Source organism: Puma concolor, chromosome D1 (genome assembly GCF_028749965.1).
Source record: "Puma concolor isolate L17-30 chromosome D1, mPumCon1.1.hap2, whole genome shotgun sequence".
In the NCBI taxonomy this organism is placed as follows: Eukaryota; Metazoa; Chordata; class Mammalia; order Carnivora; family Felidae; genus Puma; species Puma concolor.
In genome coordinates this window covers 42,900,093-42,923,425 of record NC_141676.1, presented here as the reverse complement: position 1 = coordinate 42,923,425, position 23,333 = coordinate 42,900,093, and the positions used below count along the sequence as shown (strand labels likewise).

Below are 23,333 nucleotides of genomic sequence, written 5' to 3'. Positions count from 1 at the left end.
CCTTGGCTGACTCCTGCAGTGCACACGAACAGAGAGAGACTAAGGGAGTCTATCAAAGAACAACTGCTTGAAGACTAAAAGCTAAAGAGCTGGTCAGGCTCTCAGCCACAATTATTGAAATGGAATGCACCTTGAGGGGAATATGGTACCAAATGCCTACCTCATGCTTCCTACCTTTCCTCTGGATCTTGGTTCCATACAGAAATCTAACAGCTCTCCAGTGCTTCAAATATGTTTTGTTTTGTTTTGTTTGTACTTTAGCCTCTTTTTCTATTTGTTTGCAGAGGGAAAGTTGATTCACATCTACTTTGTCCACCATTGCTAGAAGCAGAATTCTTTCTTTCTATAAAACATTTGGAAAGAAAAATTTAAAGGCCAAATAAATGAGGGAATATATCATGTTCATGGATTAGGATACTCAACATTATAAAGATGATACAATTCTCCCTAAAGTAATTTACGTGTAATTCATTTTCAATAGGAAAAAAAAATCCATTTGTGGGTGGGGAGTGAAACTTGGCAAGTTGATTCCAAAATTTATAAGGAAATTCAAAAGACCAAAAATAGGACAGACATTTGTGAAGAATAAACAAGACACCTTGCTTCTCTGAGTATCAACACTTACTATGAAGCTCCAGTAAATAAAACAGTGTGATATAATGATACACAAATAGAAAGTGGAATAAAAAAAAAGAGCCCAGCAATAGATTCACACACACACAAACACTAAATTTATGAAAAAGGTGGCACAGTACAGCAGTAAGAAATAATAGATTCTTTAATAATTTGAATATCTACATAGAAAAATGAAACCTGATGTCCACTTCATATCTTAAAAAACAATTCCAGTGGATTGTAGATCTGTAAAAGGTAAAACAATAAAGCTCTTAGAAAATACTATAGAAAAAATAATTATAGGAGAACATTTTTATGATTTAGTATAGGAAGAATTTAAACAAGATGCAAAAAAAAAAAAACTACAAAGGAAAAAAACCATAAACTTGATTTTCTTAAAATTAGTCAGGTCTATTCATTAAAAGACACTGAAATGGCAAGCCACAGAGTGGGAGAAGATATTTGCAATGCATATAATCAATAAGAAGTACCTGTCTCGCACTCCATTGCACATCACCATTTTACTCTAGCTAACTGCTGTTGGATCTCATCTAGCCTCACCTCTCACCTTGCAGCTTCTTGACTGCCCTAAGACAGGGTTCATATGGGAAACGTGGGATCTGGAGATGTGAGGGACACCCTGTCGGGGAACCCTTGGTCAGTGGGGGCCCTGTACTAGAAGATAAATGGTTTTCTCTTTCATATCTCAGATAATTTTGAGGTGCATTTTACATGGCTCTTCAGAAGGCCCCAGTAAGATTGAGCCCAAGTTTCCCACAAAAGTGACCAGGTTGAAAAGACTTCTATTGGTTTCCTCTCTTTCCTTCCCATGTCTGCTCCATAGAATCATATCCCAAATAAACTATCTTCCTGCAAGCTTTTGCCTCAGGCTCTGCTTTCTAGGGGTAACCCAAGCTAAAACAGGCTTATATTCAGAAAAATCAACAAATCAACAGTAAAAAGATATACAATTCCATAGAATAATGACAAGAGTCCAGATAGGTCCTTCACCAAAGAAGGAAATCCAAATGGTCAATGAACATTTGAAAAGATACTCAATATTATTAATCAGAGAGATACTAATAAGCCTACTTCATACACATCAAAATGGCTAAAATTAAAAAGAAAGTTCTATTGCATATATTATCTATGGTTGCATAAGTTACTCCCAAACTTACCAGTTTAAAACAATAAACATTTAGAGGCACCTAGGTGGCTCAGTGGGTTGAGCATCTGACTTTTCATTTTGGCTCATCATCCCAGGGTTATAGGATCAAGCCCCACTTTGGGACTTGCTTAAGATCCTCTCTTCCCCTCTGCCCCTCTCCCCTGCTCACGCTCTCTAAAATTAATAATAATAATAATAAACATTTATCACACAGTTTCCATGAGTCAGGAGGAATCTAGTTAGCTGGGTGCCTCTGGCCACGGGTCTCCCACAAGGCTATAATTAAGATGTCAGCTAGGGCCACAATCATCTGCAGGTTTGCCTGGGAGAGAGGACCCACTTCCCAGGCTGCTGCAGTCCTCAGGTCTTTACTGGCTGTTGGTCAGACATCAGTTCCTTGCCCTGCAGTCCTCTCCATAGGTTAGCTCTCAACATGGCTTCCCTCACAGTAAGCTAGTGAGAAAGCAAGGGAGGATGTCCAAGAAGGAAGCTGGTCTTCTTGTAACCTCATCTTGGAAGTAACATCTGTTGTATTCTGTTTTATCTTCTTCATTAGAAGGGAATTGCCAGCTCCAGGCCACACTTAGTGGGAGAGGCTTATGCAGGGTGCAAATACTAGAAGGCAGAGATCACTGGGGGCCATCTCAGAGGCTGCCACCACAGTGAGGATGTAGAAGAACTCATACATTCATGGTAGGACTATAAGTTAGTACTCCTACTTTGGAAAACAGTTTTGGCATTTCCTACATAAGTTGAAGATATGCTTATCTTACAACCTAGCAACTCTACACTAGGTATACACCAAAAGAAATATGAATGTACATGCACCAAGAGACAGAGACAAAAATGTTTATAGCAATATTATTTGTAATAGCTCTCAACTGGAAATGCCCAAGTGTCCTTTGACAGTAGAATGGATAAATATTCATCAAATATTCCCATGATGAATACTGTACAACAGCAAAATGAGTGAAATAGAGTTACATGGATGAATATCATAATGTTTAGTGAAAAAAAATCCAGACACAAAGGAATACATTCTTTATTAGTTCATTCGTACACATTTCAGAAAATAAACAAAACTAAGCTATAGAATTTGGTGATGCCTAACCACAATGAGATACCACATTACACCAGTCAGAATGGCTGACATTATCAACTCAGGCAACAACAGATGTTGGCAAGGATGTGGAGAAAGAGGATCTCTTTTGCACTGCTGGTGGGAATGCAAGCTGGTGCAGCCATGCTGGAAAACAGTATGGAGGTTCCTCAAAAAACTAAAAATAGAACTACCCTATGACCCAGCTATTGCACTACTAGGTATTTATCCAAGGGATACAGGTGTGCTGTTTCGAAGGGACACATGCACCCCAATGTTTATAGCAGCACTATCAACAATAGCCAAAGTATGGAAAGAGCCCAAATGTCCATCAACAGAAGAATGGATAAAGAAGATGTGGTGTGTGTGTGTGTGTGTGTGTGTGTGTGTGTGTGTGTGTGTGTATACACACACATATACATACAGTGGAATATTATGCAGTGATCAAAAAGAATGAAATCTTGCCATTCGCAACTATGTGGATGGAACTAGAGGTATTATCTTAAGCGAAATTAGTCAGAGAAAGACAAATATCATATAAGGACTTCACTCATATAAGGAATTTAAGATACAAAACAGATGAACATAAGGGAAGGGAAGCAAAAATAATATAAAAACATGGAGGGAGACAAAACATAAGAGACTCTTAAATATAGAGAACAAACAGAGGGTTGCTGGAGGGGTTGTGGGAGAGGTTATAGGCTAAATGGGTAAGGGGCATTAAGGAATCTACTCCTGAAATCATTGTTGCACTATATGCTAACTAGGATGTAAATTAAAAACAAAAAAAAGAATTTGGTGGATGACTGCCTAGATAGCAAAACTATAATGAAAAAGCAGGTAAGTGATTACCACAAAAGTAGTCTTTCATGGGAGAGGAAAGGCCTATGGAGTGGGAAGGAGAGTGGGAGGGTCTTCTAACAAACCTTGATTTCTTGACTGAAGTAGCAGTTTTTCTGATCATTACTGCACTGTACATTGTTATTTTGTGTACCTTATATACGTGTGCTATACCTTACCCTAAAGAAAGCTTTCACAAAACTACACACATCCTCTTATCCGGCCGTGCACCAGAGGGGGCCCAGAAAAGGGGCCTGGCCTAAGTGCTCCGTGTATATGAGCCAGGACCATTTCAGCACTGCCACAGGCAGGAAATCCTGTCTGCCTCACAGGCACTGGAAGGAAAGGAAGGTCTGCCGTTTGCTGCAGCATTTGGCCTCTCCTCCCGAGAGGGTCCAGTCTCTCACAAGTTCATGGTAGGAGGGAGCAAATGGAAAGGGGAACAGGAATGGTTGAAGGGACCTCTGGTCAGGAGTCAGGGATAGGGAACCCTTTTCCAACAGTCACTGGGGCTCAGCTCTTAGAGACAACCTGCCTGCCCCATATGAATTCAGCAAGCAGCTGCGAAAATCCTCTCTATCTACCTCCCCCCACCAGAACTTCAACGAAAAGGTCAAGGGAATTTTCCTCCCCTTTAAATGGAATGAATCTTTCTTGGGCCCAGAAAGAATTATTTATCAGGTGTTCATGGCACTCCAAGTGCCTTTATAGGGCCCAGCCAGCCGTGCTCTGAGGCACAACAGACAACTTTCTTCCTGAAAGCTCAGTTTATAGGCCAACTTCAAAGCCCAGGTCCTCAGAACAGGGCACAAGGCTCCAGTTTGGGAATTGACATCAAAGGGGCAGGCACGAGTTGATCTGATGTCAGGTGGACAGCCGCAGGGCTGCAGGGGGAGGCCTCAGAGGATTCTCCTGTCCTCGGCCCCAGGAGAGTTCAGGGACATAGCCTGGCAATGGCACAGCCTTGTGAATCCCAGCTTCAAAAGCCCTGGGCCATTTTTACCTGCTGCAGGAACCTGTCTAAAATGGCAGACAACAGTGGAGGGCAGCAGATTGGGGATGGCAAATGACCTCAAACCTGTTTATCCTGCCAAATCAGGGAAAGGAGACAGTAGAAATGTGGAAGAACCACCCAGAGCCCTGCTGTTCACAGTAAGAGTCATACACAAGGGCAAACCAGCATGGTGAGCATTAGCTGAGTGCTCCCACACCAGCGACAGTGCTTACGGATGATCTCATTCAGCACTCACAATCACCCATGCAAGGGAAGTACTATCATCCCCATCTTTCAGAGGACGAAACAGAAGCTTAGGGAGGAAGTTCAGCAACTTGCTGAAGGTCAGAGTTAATAAGGATAGCTTTGAGTTCTACCATCCCTACTCTTACCTACTACTCAAGGTTAAAAAGAGGGTATGAGGCAGGCTCTCTGGGGGTTAGAGTATAAAATAACAGAAGACAGCAGAGATAGGTAAAGTCATCCGAAGAAGACAGGAGGCTCCCTGGCCAACAGGCCTTGACTTCTTTCATTCACTCATTCATTCAACAAATCATTTCTTAGCCCCTTATGGCAAACATTGTTCTGGACCCTAGGGATAATTTGACCAAGACAATGCCCTTGCTCTCATGAAGCACATATTCTTGTGAGGAAGACAGAGAATAAGCAAACAAGTAAAGAATACAAGAATGATATGTATTAAATGATTATAACTTAAATGCAGGTAAATAACATGGATTTTTTTTTCTAGTGCTTCCTATGTGGCCACAAACTGTGCTTAGCATTTTCTGTGTAATAACATTTGATTCTCACAACTCTATTCAGGTAACTGCCAATATAAATCTTTATTTTACAGGTGAGAAAACTAAGGTATGAAAAAATTAAGTAATTTGCCCAAGGTCACAGCTGGCAAAATGGAGCAACCAGGGTTAGATTCCAGGCAGCCTGGCTCCAGAGCTTTTGCTTGTTACCTCTGCCTCCTGACTGCCTCCTTTCCATGGTATCAACCTACTAACAAGAGACTGGCTAAGTCATGGTCACATAGAAAGGAAGCACCTGAGGGGTGGAGCCATCTTATTCTGTCTCAAGAGAAGAAGGCCTGGCCAGAAACATGGGCATCGGGTCTGTAGGATGGGGACATCCTACAGCGGAGATAGGACCTCAGCTGATGCTGCTCAATGCCATGAGGACTGTCCAAGATTGCCCTGGTACCAAGACTGTGCCAGGCAACCTTCCAAGGAAGAATTGGACTCGAGAAGTCAAGTGTGTGTGTGTGTGTGTGTGTGTGTGTGTGTGTGTGTGAATGAACACCAGCAGCCTGGCAGTTGGGTTCTCACCCTATTTTCTCCATCTGGCTTCTGAGCCCAGTGAGTATGATCATAGCCCCGAGAGGCAGCCCAGCTCTTGATGCTGAAAAAATCTGGTTTCCAAGCCCCCAAAAACCCAGGGACCGATGCATGGTCATGCATGCCAAAGCAACACTTCTCCATGGGATCCCCAGGAGATGCTCACTGCCAAATCACAGCCATGATGGCAGCTTCCACTTGCTGAGCTGTATTACTCACTAGGCAATGTGTGACGCACCCTCCTGTAGGCCTCTCTGCAGGCTTTCCATGAGCTCATTGTTCTTACCAGAGGCAACTCTATTTCAAGTGATCCAGAATCCAGGGCCACAGAAAAGCTCCTCTTTCCAAGGTAACAGCAGTCAATGTAGTGGTTGAAAGCTCTCTGGAGCCAGATACAAGCTCAAACTTCTACTAGTTGCTTACTAGTCTTGGAACCACTGTGCCTCAGTTTTCTCAGTAGTACGGGAATAATAATACCTACAACCTGGGTAGGATAGATTATGTGACAGGATCAAAGAAAGCCTAAAGTCTCAGGGAATGGATAAATCAATGTTTATTTCTCACTCCTGCAAAATTAGCTGTGGACCTTGTGGCCTCTCCTGGGCAGTCCCTCCCAAGTGGAGACTTAGGACAAGACTTACATCTTGTGGCTGCACTATTCAGAATATGTGACTCCCAGATGGCCACTGCAGGGGAAGAGAAAGCTGGAGGGAGCACATTGGCTCTTAAATGCTTCAGTGTGGCTGTAGGAGAATGAGAAAAGGATCTCATGGTAGAGTCTCCAAACATGGACACCGTCCATTCCTTCCCTTCTAGTACATGCATGCCACTCCACCCTTCAGGAGGCAGACTCTATTTCCCTCTCCTTTAATCTGACTAGCCTTGAGCCTTGCCATGCTCAAGAGAATGCGGAGAAAGTGACCTTATGCCATGCCAGTCCCAAACCTACTCTTCAAAAGGCCTGGAAGCTTTCTTGCCCTTGGAAGCCAGCTCAGATCCAAAGTCCAACTTCCCTGAGACCTTCTTGCTGTAACAAAGACCAAGCAGCCACTTGGAGAGACTGTGTGAAAAGATGGAGATGCCCAGCTAGCTCTCAGCTCATTAACCATCCCAGCTAGGGTGCCAGGCACTTGAGTGAAGAACCCCTCTTGGACATCCCATGCCTACAGTCACTTCAAGAAAATCTGCCCAGCTGAGTCCAATCCAGAATGTAGAATCAGGAGAAATAAGACATGGTCTGGGGCCAGTTTACTTACACACCAATAGAAAGAAGGGAATGTGTCCCTGAGACAGGGGAGGAGTCATAAAGAATGCCTGAAGCAGCTTCTCCCGAGAGTGAACCAGAGCATGCACAGCCCTGCTTTGGGGCCCAGGAGTCACAAAATTAAGGAGCATAAGATCTCCCATTCATATATAGAATGTGGCCCGGGGTTGGCCAGAGAGAACTCTGTAGAGAGAATCACTCATCTGGCACTTTGGGGGTCTGCAGCCTGGAGAGGGAGCGGCAAGCTAGGCATCTCTCCTAGAGCACAGGGGTGGTGGCCTTGGGACCAAAAGGCATCAAGAAGCTGCAAGTGGAAGTGCTCCGAACTGACAGGACTATTGTGAGCTCATGTTAGTTATGTCTGGGGACTCTCTGAAATGACCAGGGAAGACCTGGGCAGAGGGCCCCCACTGTGGGCAGAAGGGGGCAAAGGCCACAAAAGCTGTGCTGTTATGGTCATCAGGACCTCATGTGTGCCCACCTGTCTAGCATGGTCCTAGGAAACACAGGTACCAGCGAGAAGGCCTGAAAGTGATAGCCAAGAAAATGTCAGAGTGTACGTGAAACACCTTCGGGGGCTCCCAGAATTAGGCAAGAGGAATCTGGGGAGGGCTGGTATTCCCATGATTGTAGGCAGAGAAGATACCGAAAGAACTGTTTACTACTGTGATTCTGACTCCGCAGGCTGCAGTCTTCTATGGCTGGGGATTTGGCAGGGACACTAAAAAAAGTTTTGCTGAGATGCCCAGACTCTACATTCTCTGGACATAGAACCCAATTTTCCAGCTCTTTCCAGAGACAATTTTGCCTCTGAACCTGGATTTGAGGTCTAGTAAGGAGGTGCTTTCTAGATCCAGGAGACCTCTAGAGGCAAACAGGGACTTGGACCAACAACGAGCCAGGGACTTAGTCAAAGGGGGCTGTGTGCCTTCAGTGGGCCAGGAGAGCCTTGCTATGTATAGGGAAAACGAGACTTTGAAGCTTCCAGGGCCCAGGACAAAAATGGCAAGAGGGACCACTGCTACAGCCCACAAAACTAGCAAAATGTCCCAAGATATCAAGTCAGTTAAGGATTGAGATGCAGCTCAGGGCTCAGTGAGAAAGCATCTGTGACTGATTAGTGATGTCAACCCCAAGGACTGAGGACAATGGCAGCCTCATGTCTGACTCTGTGACCTCAGCCAAAGGACTGTGTCTCATTCCTTCTCGGTTCTAAAGCAGAGTGTGGGAGAAAGCTAGCAGCTGAGCAGTAAGGAGCCCCTTATTCATGAGGCCCAAACCCTCATTTATCAGGAGGAGCTTTTAGCAAATGCTTCCTAGCTCTCCATGTAAAAGTCTTTGAGAAGCTCAGCTGGGAAGCCTCTTCTCTGTCCCCTGAGCTGTCTCCAGTGAGCCCAAGAGAGGTCCTTTTTAGGGTGCTGCTCCAAAGCACAGCCCTTCCTGGGCTCTTCCGCACCCTCCGACCATGACGTGCACCCTCTGCTGTGCGGGCAGGTCCACCCTACATGTGCCCTGGCTCCAACCTCATCTGCATTTAACATCCCTTGTTGGGCTGTGGCAGAGAATACTCAACAGACTCATATTAAAAATGCCCTTTAAAATTCAAAAGCTTTGAACTAAAGAAATATCTCGAGAAGTTTTCATGGAAAGTTCAGCTCCATGGGTTCAATTCACTACACTTAGATGCACCTTTTCAAATAATAGGGAAAAAATGTAACAGGGTCAGACCCAATCAATATGCTTGTTCAAACAGAATTGCAGGGACTGTGATGTGCACACATTTTGTACTCTGCCTTTGTACCCTGCCACTCGCTCTGAAGAAAGGTTTCTTTGCTCGGAGAGCAATGAAAGTGATAGCCTTTGGAGTGGAGGCGGCAAAGCAATGGCGTGTTTATGGGGCTGGGAGGGGCTGCCATTTTTCACAGCCCCCCAGCCTTGTCTCTTTGTTCTTTTCATAACGGCTTGAAACCCACATGGGCAAAGTCCCTCGCGCGCCCCAGCGTCTGATGCTGAATCAGAAGCAGAGGGCTCCCAGCATTTGCCTACCATGTCTCAGAAATGTGATTTGTGGATTAGACAAATAATTTGCTGCTTCTTTCCCACCCTTGGTGCAAACACAAAAGGACTGCGGTTGGGGAAAAGGGGAAAACTTCCAAAGCCCAAAATGGGCTCTTGTCTAGCTGAGCCAGGGGCCACATTCACCCCCCACCCCTTTCATCCCCAAACTGACTTAGGGCATATAGAGGCTTTCCTGGCCTTGGGCTGCAACCTATAATAGCCAGGAAAATCCTAAAGAACCCAGTTTAACTGAAGACCACAGCCAGGTGGGTAGAGCGAAGCAAATAGGCTAAGCAGAGTTTCTATTCTCACAGCCAGACACGAAGGCAGGAAGAAAAGTGAATGATGGGGAGCAAACAAAAGGTTTTCAGCATCTATATCAGCCTGGGTACATCTACTTCACATGCACTCATAAATGTACGTACATCTCAGCTTCATCAGACTAGACCCCAAAGTGTTCTCATTGGTTCTTGCTAAAATTAGATAGACATCCTGGGCTCAGCCTGGGCCAGTTTAAAGTTACAACTCAGGAGAGGATGTCACAAACAGATGCAGGAGCAGCACACTCACACTGTCAATCACAATGCCCTCATTTAACACTCTGCTCAGGTCCTGTGGTCTTGTTAAGAAGCAAAGCTCAAATCATTTCCAGAGTGGTCCCCTCCTGGAGGGTCCCGGTGAGCACGTACTTGCACAAATAGCCCCATCTTACCTCAAATAACGAATCCTCTTGAGGGGGTTGAGAAGGGGCCAGGCCACGTAGCCTGCTGACACATGTTGTGGTTGGAGCATGCCTTTTCTAAACCACACGTGCTCTTCATGAAGTCTGAGTTGAAGGCCTGTCATGCCCTCTGTAGATGAAAGTTTGGTTCACAATTCTTAGAGAAGAGGCTACCCCTTCTCCTGGCTGAAGCTGGAGAGAACAGAGTCACCATGTTCACTCCTACACAGGACTATATGTGTGAGACAGAAACTGAGACCATCAACTGATGAGTGACTAAAGAAGATGTGGTATATATACACAGTGGAATACTACTTGGTGATGAAAAGGAATGAAGTCTTGCCATTTGCAACAACATGGATGGAACTAGAAGGTATTATGCTAAGCAAAATAAGTCAGTCAGAGAAAGACAGATATCATATGATTTCACTCATATGTGGAATTTGAGGAACTCAACAGAGAAACATAGGGGAAGAGAAGGAAAAATGAGATAAAAATAGGGAGGCAAACTATAAGAGACCTTTAAATACAGAGAACAAACTGAGGGTTCCTGGAGGGAAGGTGGAGGGGGGATGGGTTAAATGGGTGATGGGCATTAAGGAGGGCACATTTCAGGATGAGCACTGGGTGTTATACATAAGAGATGAATCACTGGGTTCTACTCCTGAAGCCAAGGCTACACTAATTTAAAAAAAAGTGTCTATGTCTACAGACAGCCACCCTGTGTGCATTGGCTCCTGTACCTTTTTTTTTTTTTTAACTTTTGCACTCAGTTATTGAGGAATCTCCACTCTCCCCACCACCTCCCCCTCCCCTGCCCAACCTCTTTCATCTGTTATGGGGATATCTCCAAGTAATGCTTAAAACCAGAGTATTTTTTATTTTAAAATTCAAAAAGAGATCAGTAGCTAAAAAGCAGCAGTGTCCTCTGTTCAGAAGGCTTTGGAATCTATTTTCCCCAGTTTAAATAGTTGGAAAGTCACTCTAAACCTTGGGTGCTCTTCTTTGGCAATAGAGAAAAACTGCCATAACAACAAACTTGGAAACACACACATCCCTAAACTGAACGGGCCCCTTGGCTTCTGTTTTAAGCCTACATCGCAAGTCAGAACGAACTAAATACAAATCCAGTTTGCAATGGTCCGTCACTAACCCGCCTCACTGGAAGGAGCTGGAGGCGTGTGGTTTGGAAAGCGGCCCATGGCGTCACTCCTGCTATCTTGGATTGCCAAACCAACCCCACATGGGAGTCCACAGCCCTGCAGCTCCTCGACGAGGGTTGGGTGGAAGGCCACTGTGAGCAGCTGCTGAAGCCCAGCCAAGGGCCCCAAACACAGGCCTTCTTCCCCCAGGGGCCTCCAAAGTCAATCAAGTGTCAAGGAACTGTCAGCAGGAGAAACTTTTCATAGGTCACACAAGCAGGATTGAGAGCGGACACTGGGGATTTTCCAAAGAAATGGAAAAAAACTAACACAGGCCACCCATGAGAATATATAGCCAGCAAGAAGCAGGAAGCATATCGGGTTAATATTTTAATCTGTTCATTGCCATTTTTTTTTTTTTTTGCAAACCATTACACCTTTATTTAAATTAACTTTTTTCTTGCAAAATATTAATTTCATTTTTCCAACAAAATCTTATAAAGGCAAAAATAAAATCTTATTTTGGCAAATGTCATGAAGTTGATACTGGCAGCATATGGAGTTAGTTAAAAATAGACGGCAATTTCTAAATATAGTTAAGATTTTTTTTTTCCGACCACAAAGACAAATTTTCATTTAAAGTGTGGCCCCACCCAATGGAGTTTTTTTTTTTTTTTCTTTAAACATCATTTTCTGTATGCAGAATATCATGAGCTCATGATTTAAATAAAGGGCCACAAACACTGTGCCTGGCTTGGCACAGCCTCACTAGAGGCTGGAAGTCAAGTCAAAGTCCTGCTGCTGGCCTTCAGGGATGGTGGGGGCACACTGCCTGCCCTCTGGCCACCAGACCCACGTCCTGGGGAAGCTGATCTAGGTTCTCCAGGGCAGGCAACAAAGCCCTATCACAGCCCAGCGTGGAGTCAGGGAGTTTTAGGTAGACACCACCCAGTGTGAAGTTTATTGCTTATGATACAATAAAAGGTGCTTCCTCTCACCTTTTCTGTATTTCAAGGGGTGTGTGTGTGTGTGTGTGTGTGTGTGTATGTATATATATGTATATATATATATATATATGTGTGTGTATATATATATACACACATATATATATATATATATGTGTATATATATATACACACATATATATATATATATGTGTGTATATATATATACACACACACATATATATATATATATATATATATATATATATATATATATATATGAACTTTTTTTTTAATTAAAGCAAACTGTTCTGTTTTTCCCAAGAAGAGCCCTTTGCTGAGAGAACCCATGGACAGGTCTGGAACCAAACCTCTTGAATACACTATTGCCCCTAAACCAAACCCAAGGGCCAAGGTATGGACTTGGGCTCCACATGCCACCCTGGTGGAATCTCCCCCTCCAGAGCTGGTCACCAAGCCAGGTCAGGGACAGCTGACCTCTGCAGCTAAGGGCTCCTCTTCCCCCAGATAACATGCCAACAAGCCTAACACTGGGCTCCCCTGGAAGCACATCTCAAATGCAACCTTCACCTGAGTTCACTGGATACTGGACTGGCCTCTGCCCGCCCTTCTCCCCTACCCATACCTACCACCCAAATGGTACCTGAATCTGTATGTGCAGCTCCAAAATCCTGCATCCTCACCTTTCCAGCCACTCAGCCCTTGAGGTGAACAGTAGAAAATATATTCTGATTCTAAAATACAGCATCAGTATTTTACAGTGTGTATCAAAAGTGCCTTTGTCATATGTAAAAAGGAGTCTGAACTAAAGTCGGTGGGGGGCCGGGGGGGTGGTGGTTAGGACCCAGCCCTATAGTGAAGTTGTGGCTGCTCCTTCCTCCAGCCAGAACCCCTGCTGAGCTGGAAGGGGTTTCCTTGGGGGAAGGAAGATCAATCTTCTCGGAGGAAACTGGTTCCACTGGGCCCCTGGCTTCAGACTTCTCCTTTGCACGTTGGGTCACGGGTCAGTCACTGCCTGGGCTGGCAAAAAGCACAGGAGACAGTGAGAGCCTGGCAGGATCCCAGCCCACATCTGAGGAGCAGGCAGTGGGCATGTCTGCACACACACATGACAGGGAATGGCAGGCTAACAAGACAGAGCAGCAAGAGCAGGGGGCTGGGGCAATACGGCCGCCGCTGGGGGACCCTCAGCTTCTAGGATTCATGGGCACTTGGCCTCACCCTCTCTCTACCCTTACCACTTCTAGAAGGATTGCCGGATGCATAGTGACCCCTGATCTGACAGGGCAAAAGGCCCGAGTAAAGAAAACCTTGGGGTCCAGTTCTGGCCCTGCCCTTCATTCACTGAGGGACTCTGTAATGCTCTCAGCCTCCATAGGTCTTGTTTTTTTAACCTAAAAACAGAGTGGTTATACCCACCTCCTAATGAGGATTTACCCTAACACGAAGGTAAACACAAATGTGGATGCACTCCAAAAAAAGTGTTAAAGACCTATCTCACAACGACAGGGGTGTCAAAAGCCAGGAGGAACAGAGCCTCTCCCCTGCCTCTCTGTGGCCTGGGGTGGTGTCACCAAACTCAGATCTCCAGGAGAAATCTACACACCCTACTGTGGCCCCAACAGGTCCCTGTGGCCTTTACAAAGGACATGGCTGAAGTATTTTCCTGTGGTTCTTCAGTCACGGGGTCTCCAATGCACACTTCCCAGGAATCTGGCCCAAGTAGACCAATCTCTTCCTTCCACCCTCAGGCTGGCAGGGCACCCAGGCTGGGGGACACCTGCTGAAAATCACAACCCCAACCCAATGCACACACTCTCCATCCCTCCCTTCTCCAGACACCTAGAGTGCCTTGAGGTGGCCCAGATGAGTCCATGGTGATGGAAAACAAAGGCTCTGAACTTGCACTTCAAACTCTGGCTCTGACACTTACAGCTTCAACTCCTTGGGCAAGTCCCTCAAGGTCTCTGAGCTTCATTTCCTCATCTATAAAATGGGGGTGAGTATCTTTACAGGGTGGTTGTGAGGATCGAAGGAGATACTTAGCACAATGCCTGGCACATAGCAGGTACTCAACAGGTACTAACTGTAAGTACATACAAAGGAAAGAGAGGGAAAACCCTACAAAATGCCAGTGATATAGAACGTCAGGAAGGGGACTGCAGAGACTTCTGGTTGGACCCTCCCCTGTCCAGGTCAGGCAACTGGCCTCAGGCCACAAACTCACCATAAGACTGAACCAGACACTGGGGCCTCCGGGCTCCCAGTCCGGTGCCCCTTCCCAAAATCTCTCCCTGCCTCTTGTCACTAAATGCTCTCATGGGCAGGACCCAGAAAGAGTGGTGCCAGAACATTCTGAATAGCTGAGGGCCAACTTCACATTACCCTGGGTGGCCTCCCCATGAAGCTTCCCTTCTTCTTCCTTTCCTGAAGTGATGAAAAGGGCAGTCGTAGTCCTTGCCCTTTGTGAGGCAAAGGCAAAGGGACACCAGAGTGAGAACCCATCTCCTCACTGGGTCCCAGTTTTCTCATCTGTAAACCTGGATTTTTTTTCTAGTCTTCCAGTTCTTTAATTCTCTGGCCAAAGCCCTGAAAGGCCGAGCGAGACTAACACTTCCTTTCCAACACCCCCAATCTCAAGCTGCAGCCTGGCCTACACTGAGCCCTTGGGGCACTGGGCTCCCTGCGGAAAAGAGAGCTGCGTGGAAGGGGTACAGTTCTGGCTTCTATTTCAGGGAGGCAGGGGGCTTGGACCACATACTCTTAACTGAGGTGAATCCACTGAGAATGGAGTTCTTAAAAACTATCCACCCCCACCCACCTGCCAGTCCATGTCAGTCTCCCCAGCGGCCGCCTTGCCAGCAGAAGGAAGTGTCAGCAGACGGTACTGTAATCAGCTCAGCAGCAGAGAGAGCAGGGAGAGCATGCTCAATGCTAGGGGAGTGGCAGGCCAGGCAGGGCTCTTACTTGGAAGGTGTTAGACAAAGGTGTAGTGGAGTCCGTTGCTTAAGGGGGGGTAAGGTGGCACCGTCCTGGAGGATAGGGGGGCTTTAGGCGGGAGGAGGGCCAGCTGCTGCGCTAGACGGGCACACAGGAATTAAGCAGGGCGTTAGGCTCCTTGTCTGCTCCTGCAGCAACAGACGCCCCACACATGGCGGGGCTAGAGTAGTGTGGGCCACACCACCCACCACTAACGGCCTGGGTGGTGTGCCCTGGGGCCTGTGGGGGCCTGGCTGGGACTGGCCTGCAGTTCCCAGATATGCTTCTGAGCTGGAGAGAGGGAGCAAGAGTATGGAAAGGCTGTGGCCAAGGTGGCCACTTGGTGCGGAGGTGAGGGAAGCCCTGCTAATTGCCTGCAGGGTGTGTGGGCATGCTTGCCTGCCTGCAGTGAGGAAGCAGAGATCCAGGTGGGTAGGGCAAGCACAGGCCAGACAGGAGGGCACCTTATGGTGGTTTGGGGGAGACTTTCCATGCTAGACCCTTCAACATGGAGAGGAGTCAAAATTACTAAGATGGGCCACAGGGAGCCCCCAGGATCATTTGGAGGAGGGGTCTAGGTGAGTCATCTACTGTCTCCCCAGCCACAGATGCCTCACTAACCACCTCTCAGCCCATTGAGCAGGTCTTCAAGGGAGAGAAGACAGCAGGGAATTCAGGGACTCTGCAGGATCAGAGCATGGGGGTGGGGGAGATGGAGAATAGGCCTCCCCTTGTCCAAGGTCACTCCCATGGCTTCTTCAGGTGCTGTTTAATCTCTGGTCCCCAGACCAGACTCCCAGGGCCAGTCACCTCAGGGCCCAGCAGCCCTAACCCTTGATTACTTCTAGACCCACTGGCCAGGGTTGGAGGGCTGGTGTGTGTGTGTGGGTGTGTGGGGGGGTGTATTGTGACACCACTTCATGCTCTATGATCACTCCCTCCCCAGAAGGCCTGGAGCACACTTAGCCAAGACACACAGTGCCCTCTGCATCTGGGAACAAATCTTACTAAGTGAACCGGGAGGGCACACATGGGGAGGGGAGATGTGGGTGAAGGGAGAAGCCATGAGCCTCTTTCCTGGCTGAGAAAGCCTTTTACACACACAGACACGCACATGTGTGCATGTGCACACACACGCCTTCCCATCCCACCGTGTTTTTACCCCACTGGCCAGCAAAGTCCACTTCCCAAGTCCTGGTCACTGGCATAGGCCACCCTGATAAAGTGGACAGTGGCTTTGATTTGGGGAAAAAAGCAGGGGCTCCCTTTGCCTCACCCCAGCAAGAAATTCAAGCACCACTGCTTTCCTGCCCCTTTGTGAGGCCAGAAACCTTAGCCTTGGGCCCCCTGGCTCAGGGGCCTGAAAAACCTGTTTTTAACCCACATTTGCAGAGAAAGCTGAATAGCAGCACCACTCCCAGATTTAAGAATGAGCTAAAGACATCCTCTCCTGGGCCTCTTTCCTCTGACCCTCCTGAGCTCTGGTTCTCTCCACCACCTGTGCTGCCCCATCTCACCTCCCAAGCCCTGAGGGACAGGAGAACATTCCAACTGGCTCTCAACTACCAAGCCTGACACCTGGTTTTCTGCAGACTCCCTGACAAGCCATGCTGGACTCTGAGCCCAGGAAGCAGTGAGGGGGAGCCGGACTTGGAGGCTGGCATCCATGGCCTCACCTGCCACCTGCTTGCTGCGCTGGGAGGCCTCGGAGGCCAGAGCGTAGGAGATGTTGATGATGCGCTCCTGCTCCTGCAGCTGTGAGTCCAGGTCGGCCACGCTGTTCCGGTCCTGGCCTGATGTCGGCTGCAGGTTGCACATGCTGCAGGAGGGCCAGAAAGCAAGCTATGGGCCCCCACCATCCCTGGCATCTGCCACAGGAGAGGAGGGTCTCCCTGGCCTGGAGACTCTCACCCTTTGAGGGGGCATCAGATAAACACAGAGTACTTTCTCTCCAGACAAAGGTATATGTGCTTCTCCCAAACACCCCGTCACAGCTTTGTCCCTCCTTTGGGGGGATCATGGACCTTAAGAAGAGTTACAGCACTGGGTTCCCATTAAATCCTGAAGTGAAAAGGCTAAGCTAGCTCTGAAAGAGAGGCTATCAAATACCAGGTTTACATTTCTGAAGCTCCAGGGGCTGAGGGGACAGGAAAGCCTTCTGTCCTGGCCTCCAGGAAAGTAGGCAATGCATCTGGCACCTCAGAACAAGGTTGGCTCTGGTCTGGGGATCTGTGTGAGGAACTGAGAGGGCCACCCTTGGGGCTGATCTTCAACTGTGTCCACCTCACTGTCACACTTGGCTCCACTTCCTACCTTTGCCAACATCACAAGACATAGATCTGGGGGCAAAGTGCCAGGATGGCCCTCTATTGAGGATTTCAGGACTTCCCAGATGACCTAGCAAGCTTCCTCACAGATCCACCGGTGCCGTGCTGAGAGCCAGCCTGCCCTTCGCAATAAACAGGGCTTACCTGAGTCAGAGGCCTGGCAAAACACGCACCCTAGTTAGCCTGGCCCAGGGCCCCTGCGGCTGAGACACCCCTGGGGTCAGCCTAGCAGGCTGTCAGGACTCGGGCATCATAAGAGCTGACCTGGAGCGAGCAAGGATGTTGCGGATCTTCTCGGCTTTGCGATACCGCGCCTGCAGCTCCTCAAGGCTGGGCGGCTCCTCAGGGTCCAGCTCCACATAACGCTCGGGGATGGAGACCTTCTCTGGTTTGGACAGCTGAGGAAAGGACCGGGCAGTGGTGGTGGGGGTCTCAGATATCGGGTTTGGGACTTGCTCCTCTCGCCCTGTCCCCTAGCTCAAGGAGGAACACGGAGCCCACAGAGTTAAGCAACTTGCTGAGATCAACAACAGTCCACTGTGGAGTCAGGATCTGAACCTGGATCTGACTCCAAAGCCTGTGTTCCTTCTACCACACCAGACAACCTCCTATAGGCCAAGGGAAGGGAAGGGGAAGACAAAACAGCTAGACTGGAAGCGCTCCAGATTTAAAAATGATCATTCTCAATGCCGCCTTCAATATGAGCTGATCCCTGCCTACCTCCACAGCCACACTGATCCACTGTGCGGCCTCTTCCCCTGCTCTTTCCTCTGCGTGGGATGCTCTTCCATTTGCTCCATGCTTTCTGACCTTTTGGACCTCACCTCCAGAAGTCTCCCCTGTTCCTTACCCTCCCCCTTACCCCGGCCCCTGATACCCCCTCCTGTTTTCTGTTTCTCTCTCTGCTGTCTAGCGCAAGGACCTGGCACCCTGCAGCCCTTCAGCAAATACTCCTTGGATGGGTGGATGGACTGATGGATGAAAGAAAGTGATAATGCTTTCTGCACCTACAAGAGCTCCTCTGATCTAGACAGGAGGCAGCCGTGCGGTGTCTACTGCTTGTGAGAGGAAAATGTCCCCCAACTCCCTCCCACCGGTCTCTTACATGAACCCAGCAGCAACCTCAGCCTGGTGAAACCTTGCTTAGACTAAGAATGCTAAAGGCAACTTATGCATCCCAGGGAATTTCTTCCTCCTCGAACTACAAAGGGACACTAAAATGGGGTTGGTTGAAGCTTCTAAAAAGCTAAATCCAATCCCAGGGTAAATCTGGACTTGAATTAAAACCCATGCAGACCTTTCATTCTGGTGAAAGACGGTAAGAAATAAGCTCTTCTCTGTTATTTCCAATGAGGACAGATCCAGAGGAAGGAAGTAGATTACATTGTAGCAGGAGGGATTTAGGTTAGAGATAAGAAAGGACTTTTTCCCCTGGCTGGCAGGCCAATTAGGACACCATGAAGCATACTTCCGTTGCCAAAGCAACATGCAGAAGCTTCTTGTGTGAATCTGAGAAAGCACAGACCTTTGGCTGTTTCAGAGGTGCCAAAGGGAAAAGGTCTGAGGGCAGGGGACTGGCTTCATTAATCCCTGGAGCTCCAGCTGACCCCAGAACTCAGCAACTTCACAGGTGTCAATTTGTCCATACCCTGCTAAATCTGTCTTTCATGTGGGGAGAACATTTCCTCTTGTGCAGTTTCAGTGCAGGCCAAGTCCTCATACAAATATTTGTGGGGTATCTGTGGGCCACTGTGCACTTCATTCAACAGAATTGTCATTCAGGAAATATTTACAGAGCACCTACTATGTGCCAGGCCCTGTGCTAGGTACTAAGTGCACAGAGGTGAACCAAACAGCCATAGACACCATTCTACAGAGCTTACAAATGGCACAATATAGGCCACAGAAGACCGCCCCATGTCTTGAAGACCCTGAGTCTGTCACCCTCTGATTCCTTGCTCTTTCCTTGAGTAAGAGATAGTCCTGACTTATAGAAGACCCAGGGGTTTCTTGCTTTCCTAGGCCTGGCCAGTCATGATGCATTTGTGCCACCAGAGGGCAATAGAAGAACTCAGACCAAAGCTATGCAGGTCTCCTAAACTCTGCCATGGCTGGAAATTTCACTTGTGATTTTCAGACCTGCTCGCCTCCCACCCCCCACCCACACACCAAGTCAATTGCTCAAGTTGGCCAAACTGGCCAGTCGCAAGGCCAACTCCTAGTTTTCCAGGAAACATTTCCCAACAATAACAACTACCTCATCACATGCCTACTATGTGCCAGGCCCTGTGCTCATAGCTTTCTGACCGTTGCTAATCCTCCAGGTAACATGCTGAGTCACTTTACTCCTCACCACAACCCATTTCATCGTTGAGGAAGCTGAGGCCCAGAGAAGTTAAATGACTTGCTATAAAGTATAGAGAGAGACAGATTTTGAATCTGCATCATCAAAATACCTGGCTCTTTTTATTGCCTCGAGCTGCTATTCATACATTCTCCTGACCACTCTGAAGCTGAACCCCTGTCCCCATTCAGGACAACACCCCCCAGTGCCACTGGAAGGGTTGGTCAGGCTGCGAGCCCAAAGGCCGGTTCTCCTGGGGGAACATAAAGGAAGACCCTGCCCTCACCTCTCTGCTGATGTCCAAGTCATAGTCTTGAGGTTCCAGGTCCAACTCAGTGACTGGCATGGCCTGTACTTTCAACCAGCCATTCTCCTCCTTGTCCTTTCTTTCCCCTTGCATGGCCCGTTCCAGCAACTGCAGGTCAAAGTCCTGCTCACGCTTCCACTGGCAACAGAACAAGAAGGTTAAATGTAGTCACTTCCTGACTGCTAAAAGAGCCATGCTTGTGCCCTTTTGGATGGGGCTTGCAGGCATTGGGGTCCTTGGGAAGAGGGCCTGTGACCCATTACGGAAAAGCTGTGTGACCATGGACACCTTGCTGGGTGCTATAACCCTGTGTAATGGAGAATGAGGCCTCTACCCCTTTTATATGGCCTGATTCCAGACTGCTGATTTCTCTCTGATCTGGGCCCCCAGAAAATTCACACATGTACCTCCAGGGCCCAGTTCTAAGACCCATGACTTTAGACCCATAATGGTCTCCAGGGATACAGGAGGCTTCCAGGTCCAAGAAGGTGACCCCAAAACAGAACTTGGGATACAGCTCCAGAGAAGGGACTGCCCCTTCTGCTGCCACATAGCTTGTGGAAGGCTTTCTGGTTCAGCAGCCAGAAATGATGGAAAAACAAGCCCTGTGAGGCCCTGGTAAGCGAGTAGAATAGCCAAGACCCTCTCTAACAGGTACTCCCAAGAGGATACACTTAGGGGTGGAGGATATCGCACCCTCAGCAGGGCCAGGAAGGTCCAAGCAGGAATAGCTAAACTGCTATTTACCCAGGCATCTATTTGGGGCAGATATTTTAAGTTAAAAAAAAAATAAAAAAAGAAAGAAACTATGTAAAACTGAAATGCTAAACCAAATGCAACATATCCAAGGCTATTCCTCAGTATCAACTATGTAACAAATCATCTCTTCAGAGGGAAAACTAAACTGGCCATTTTAAGATTCAAGCACATGGGGCGCCTGGGTGGCGCAGTCGGTTGAGCGTCCGACTTCAGCCAGGTCACGATCTCGCGGTCCGTGAGTTCGAGCCCCGCGTCAGGCTCTGGGCTGATGGCTCGGAGCCTGGAGCCTGTTTCCGATTCTGTGTCTCCCTCTCTCTCTGCCCCTCCCCTGTTCATGCTCTGTCTCTCTCTGTCCCAAAAATAAATAAAAAACGTTGGAAAAAAAAAAATTAAAAAAAAAAAAAAAAAAAGATTCAAGCACAACTACGCAACTCTGCAGGGGCCTTTCAAATCATCCCTGCGGCCTACACACTGCCTTTGACCCTGAGCAGGTTGTTGAGAGGAGGAAACAGGTTCAAAGGCTCTTTTTTTCTTGAGCAGACACCAAGCACATGCTTCTCCATCCCAGGTCACCTCCTCCCTCCCACCCTATACATCTCACAAAGCCCCAAATGGTCATGATTACCTTTGATGCCTCCTCAAGTCCTCCCCAAAGCCCCAAACCCATTGCTATACCAGCACATTTCACCCATTCATGCACAAGCTCTCAATATGGACTCCAAGCCAGTGTAATTGCTCTTAGGTGATGATTTCCAATTACAGTATGAAAGGATTAGGCATTTGAAGTTTCAAGGATGAAAAATTAATTTAATGATTCACAAAGAAAATTCACATTTTCTTACACGCTCACAAGTGCCCCAAATAGAGACAAGTCCTCATTTAAACCCAGCCTGATTGTTTCCACAAACAGAAAAAGTTCACTGAAGTTCTCAGAAAAAGTTCACTAGATTCTATGATGTATCCTGGGGAAGAACCACGCCAATCCATTATCATTAAGCAACACGTTTATTGGCGTTGATGCAGAGACTTACACAAGTCTTTTTTAAGAGAAAAATTACAAGATATTCAAGTTACGATTTTTAGATAATCTTTCTACATTTGAGACATCAGGTGGTAAAAGGTCAGTGTTACCCCCAAATGACATTTGCTTATAAAGTTTAAAAGTTACCGGCTTTGCAGCTTTTGAAGCTAGGAGTGTCCTGGGTCTTACCCCTTTGGTGTCTGTGCTAACAGCTGCAGAGAGGTCCTCTGAATACAGAACATAATATATCTCGCCATCCATTCAAACTATTAAATACTAGAAACACAGAAAGTTTTCCATAAGAAATTGTGCGATAGGACTGGAGGAATTAAAACTGAACCACTTTAGGATTGGTAGAATTTATTTAATCGTGTGATCTCTGAAGTCTGTGTCTGCTGTCCAGGTGTAAGGCATGGACTTGGATAAATTCATAATGCCCAGACCTCTGCCCATGATCATGGCCCTCAGGCAGCGGGGTTGGCTCAGCCTTACGGGGCAGCTTTTGGGTTAAGTGAATTATGAGTCAGTAGGCCTACATAAAGGGGGCAGCAGAAAGGTGAGTGACACATGGGAGTGCTAGCTAGGCTATGGAGACAAGAGCTGCTATTACAAGCCTGGTAACAAAGAGCACAGGCCAGTTAGAGAATGTTCAATGCAAATTAGAAGCTTCTGTAAACACAATCAGGCAGGATTAGAGAGGCAATGAGCGGTAACACTAAAAGCAAAAGAGCTTGTGCAATGAATTAGGGAAAGAACAGTCTGGCTAGAGGTCTAGGGAAACACGTGATTTCAAACAACAGGGAAAAGTCAAATGGAATGTTTCCCAAAAGGACTGAAGGGGACTGAGGGCAGGGTGCAGTTCCTGGAAGCACCACCAGGAGGCAGCACAGAGTCCCCAGCTCTCTAGGGACACCATGAGGCCTGCCAGCACCACAAGCTGTGGGAGACCACGTGCTCTCAGGGTTGTGGAGCACCACCCTGTGCTCAGTTGCTCCACAGGGCATCACTTAGAGGTTTGGGAGGCAAGTTGGCTTGGGCTCCCCCTCATCAAATCGTATCATCATCTTCCTCTTCCATTCCTGAACTCTGTACACCCAAGTCCTTGATTGAGCTGAGACTCCAAATGCTACCATGGCCTCTCTCAGGCTCGGCTTGGAGAACAAACTTGGGACATTTTCTCTGGTTCCCAGGCTCCTGCCGTGACATCCTCACTCCTTCTCTGATTCTGGATCACCCTCTGACCAGGTGACACATGTGGCCTGGGTTGTGGACAAACAGCCTTGTGGGGTGTTTTCTGAACCATCCCGGTCGAAGGCCTACTCTCTCCAAGGTGTGACGTTCTTATGTTCGGGGAACTCAGGGAAGCTTTGCTCCTGTCCCAGCC

General features: G+C 47.5%; 1 protein-coding gene across 12 annotated transcripts in view; it reads right to left on the bottom strand.

The window, feature by feature from the left end:
- Positions 1 to 12,952: 12,952 nt before the first annotated feature.
- The window catches only part of PLEKHA7 (pleckstrin homology domain containing A7), a 220,065-nt gene continuing 209,684 nt past the window's right edge, over positions 12,953 to 23,333 (bottom strand). For 7 of the 12 annotated variants that reach the window (XM_086677863.1, XM_086677864.1, XM_086677867.1 and 4 more), the window contains 5 exons: positions 20,149 to 20,307; positions 17,783 to 17,916; positions 16,868 to 17,010; positions 15,180 to 15,290; positions 12,953 to 13,232 (listed from right to left, as the gene is read on the bottom strand). In XM_086677863.1, coding sequence (XP_086533989.1) covers positions 15,190 to 15,290; positions 16,868 to 17,010; positions 17,783 to 17,916; positions 20,149 to 20,307 — 537 coding nt within the window. In that variant the 3' untranslated portion in view covers positions 12,953 to 13,232; positions 15,180 to 15,189. The remainder of the gene's footprint in view (positions 13,233 to 15,179; positions 15,291 to 16,867; positions 17,011 to 17,782; positions 17,917 to 20,148; positions 20,308 to 23,333) is intronic. The other 5 variants (XM_086677865.1, XM_086677872.1, XR_015240972.1 and 2 more) reach the window with 4 other exon arrangements.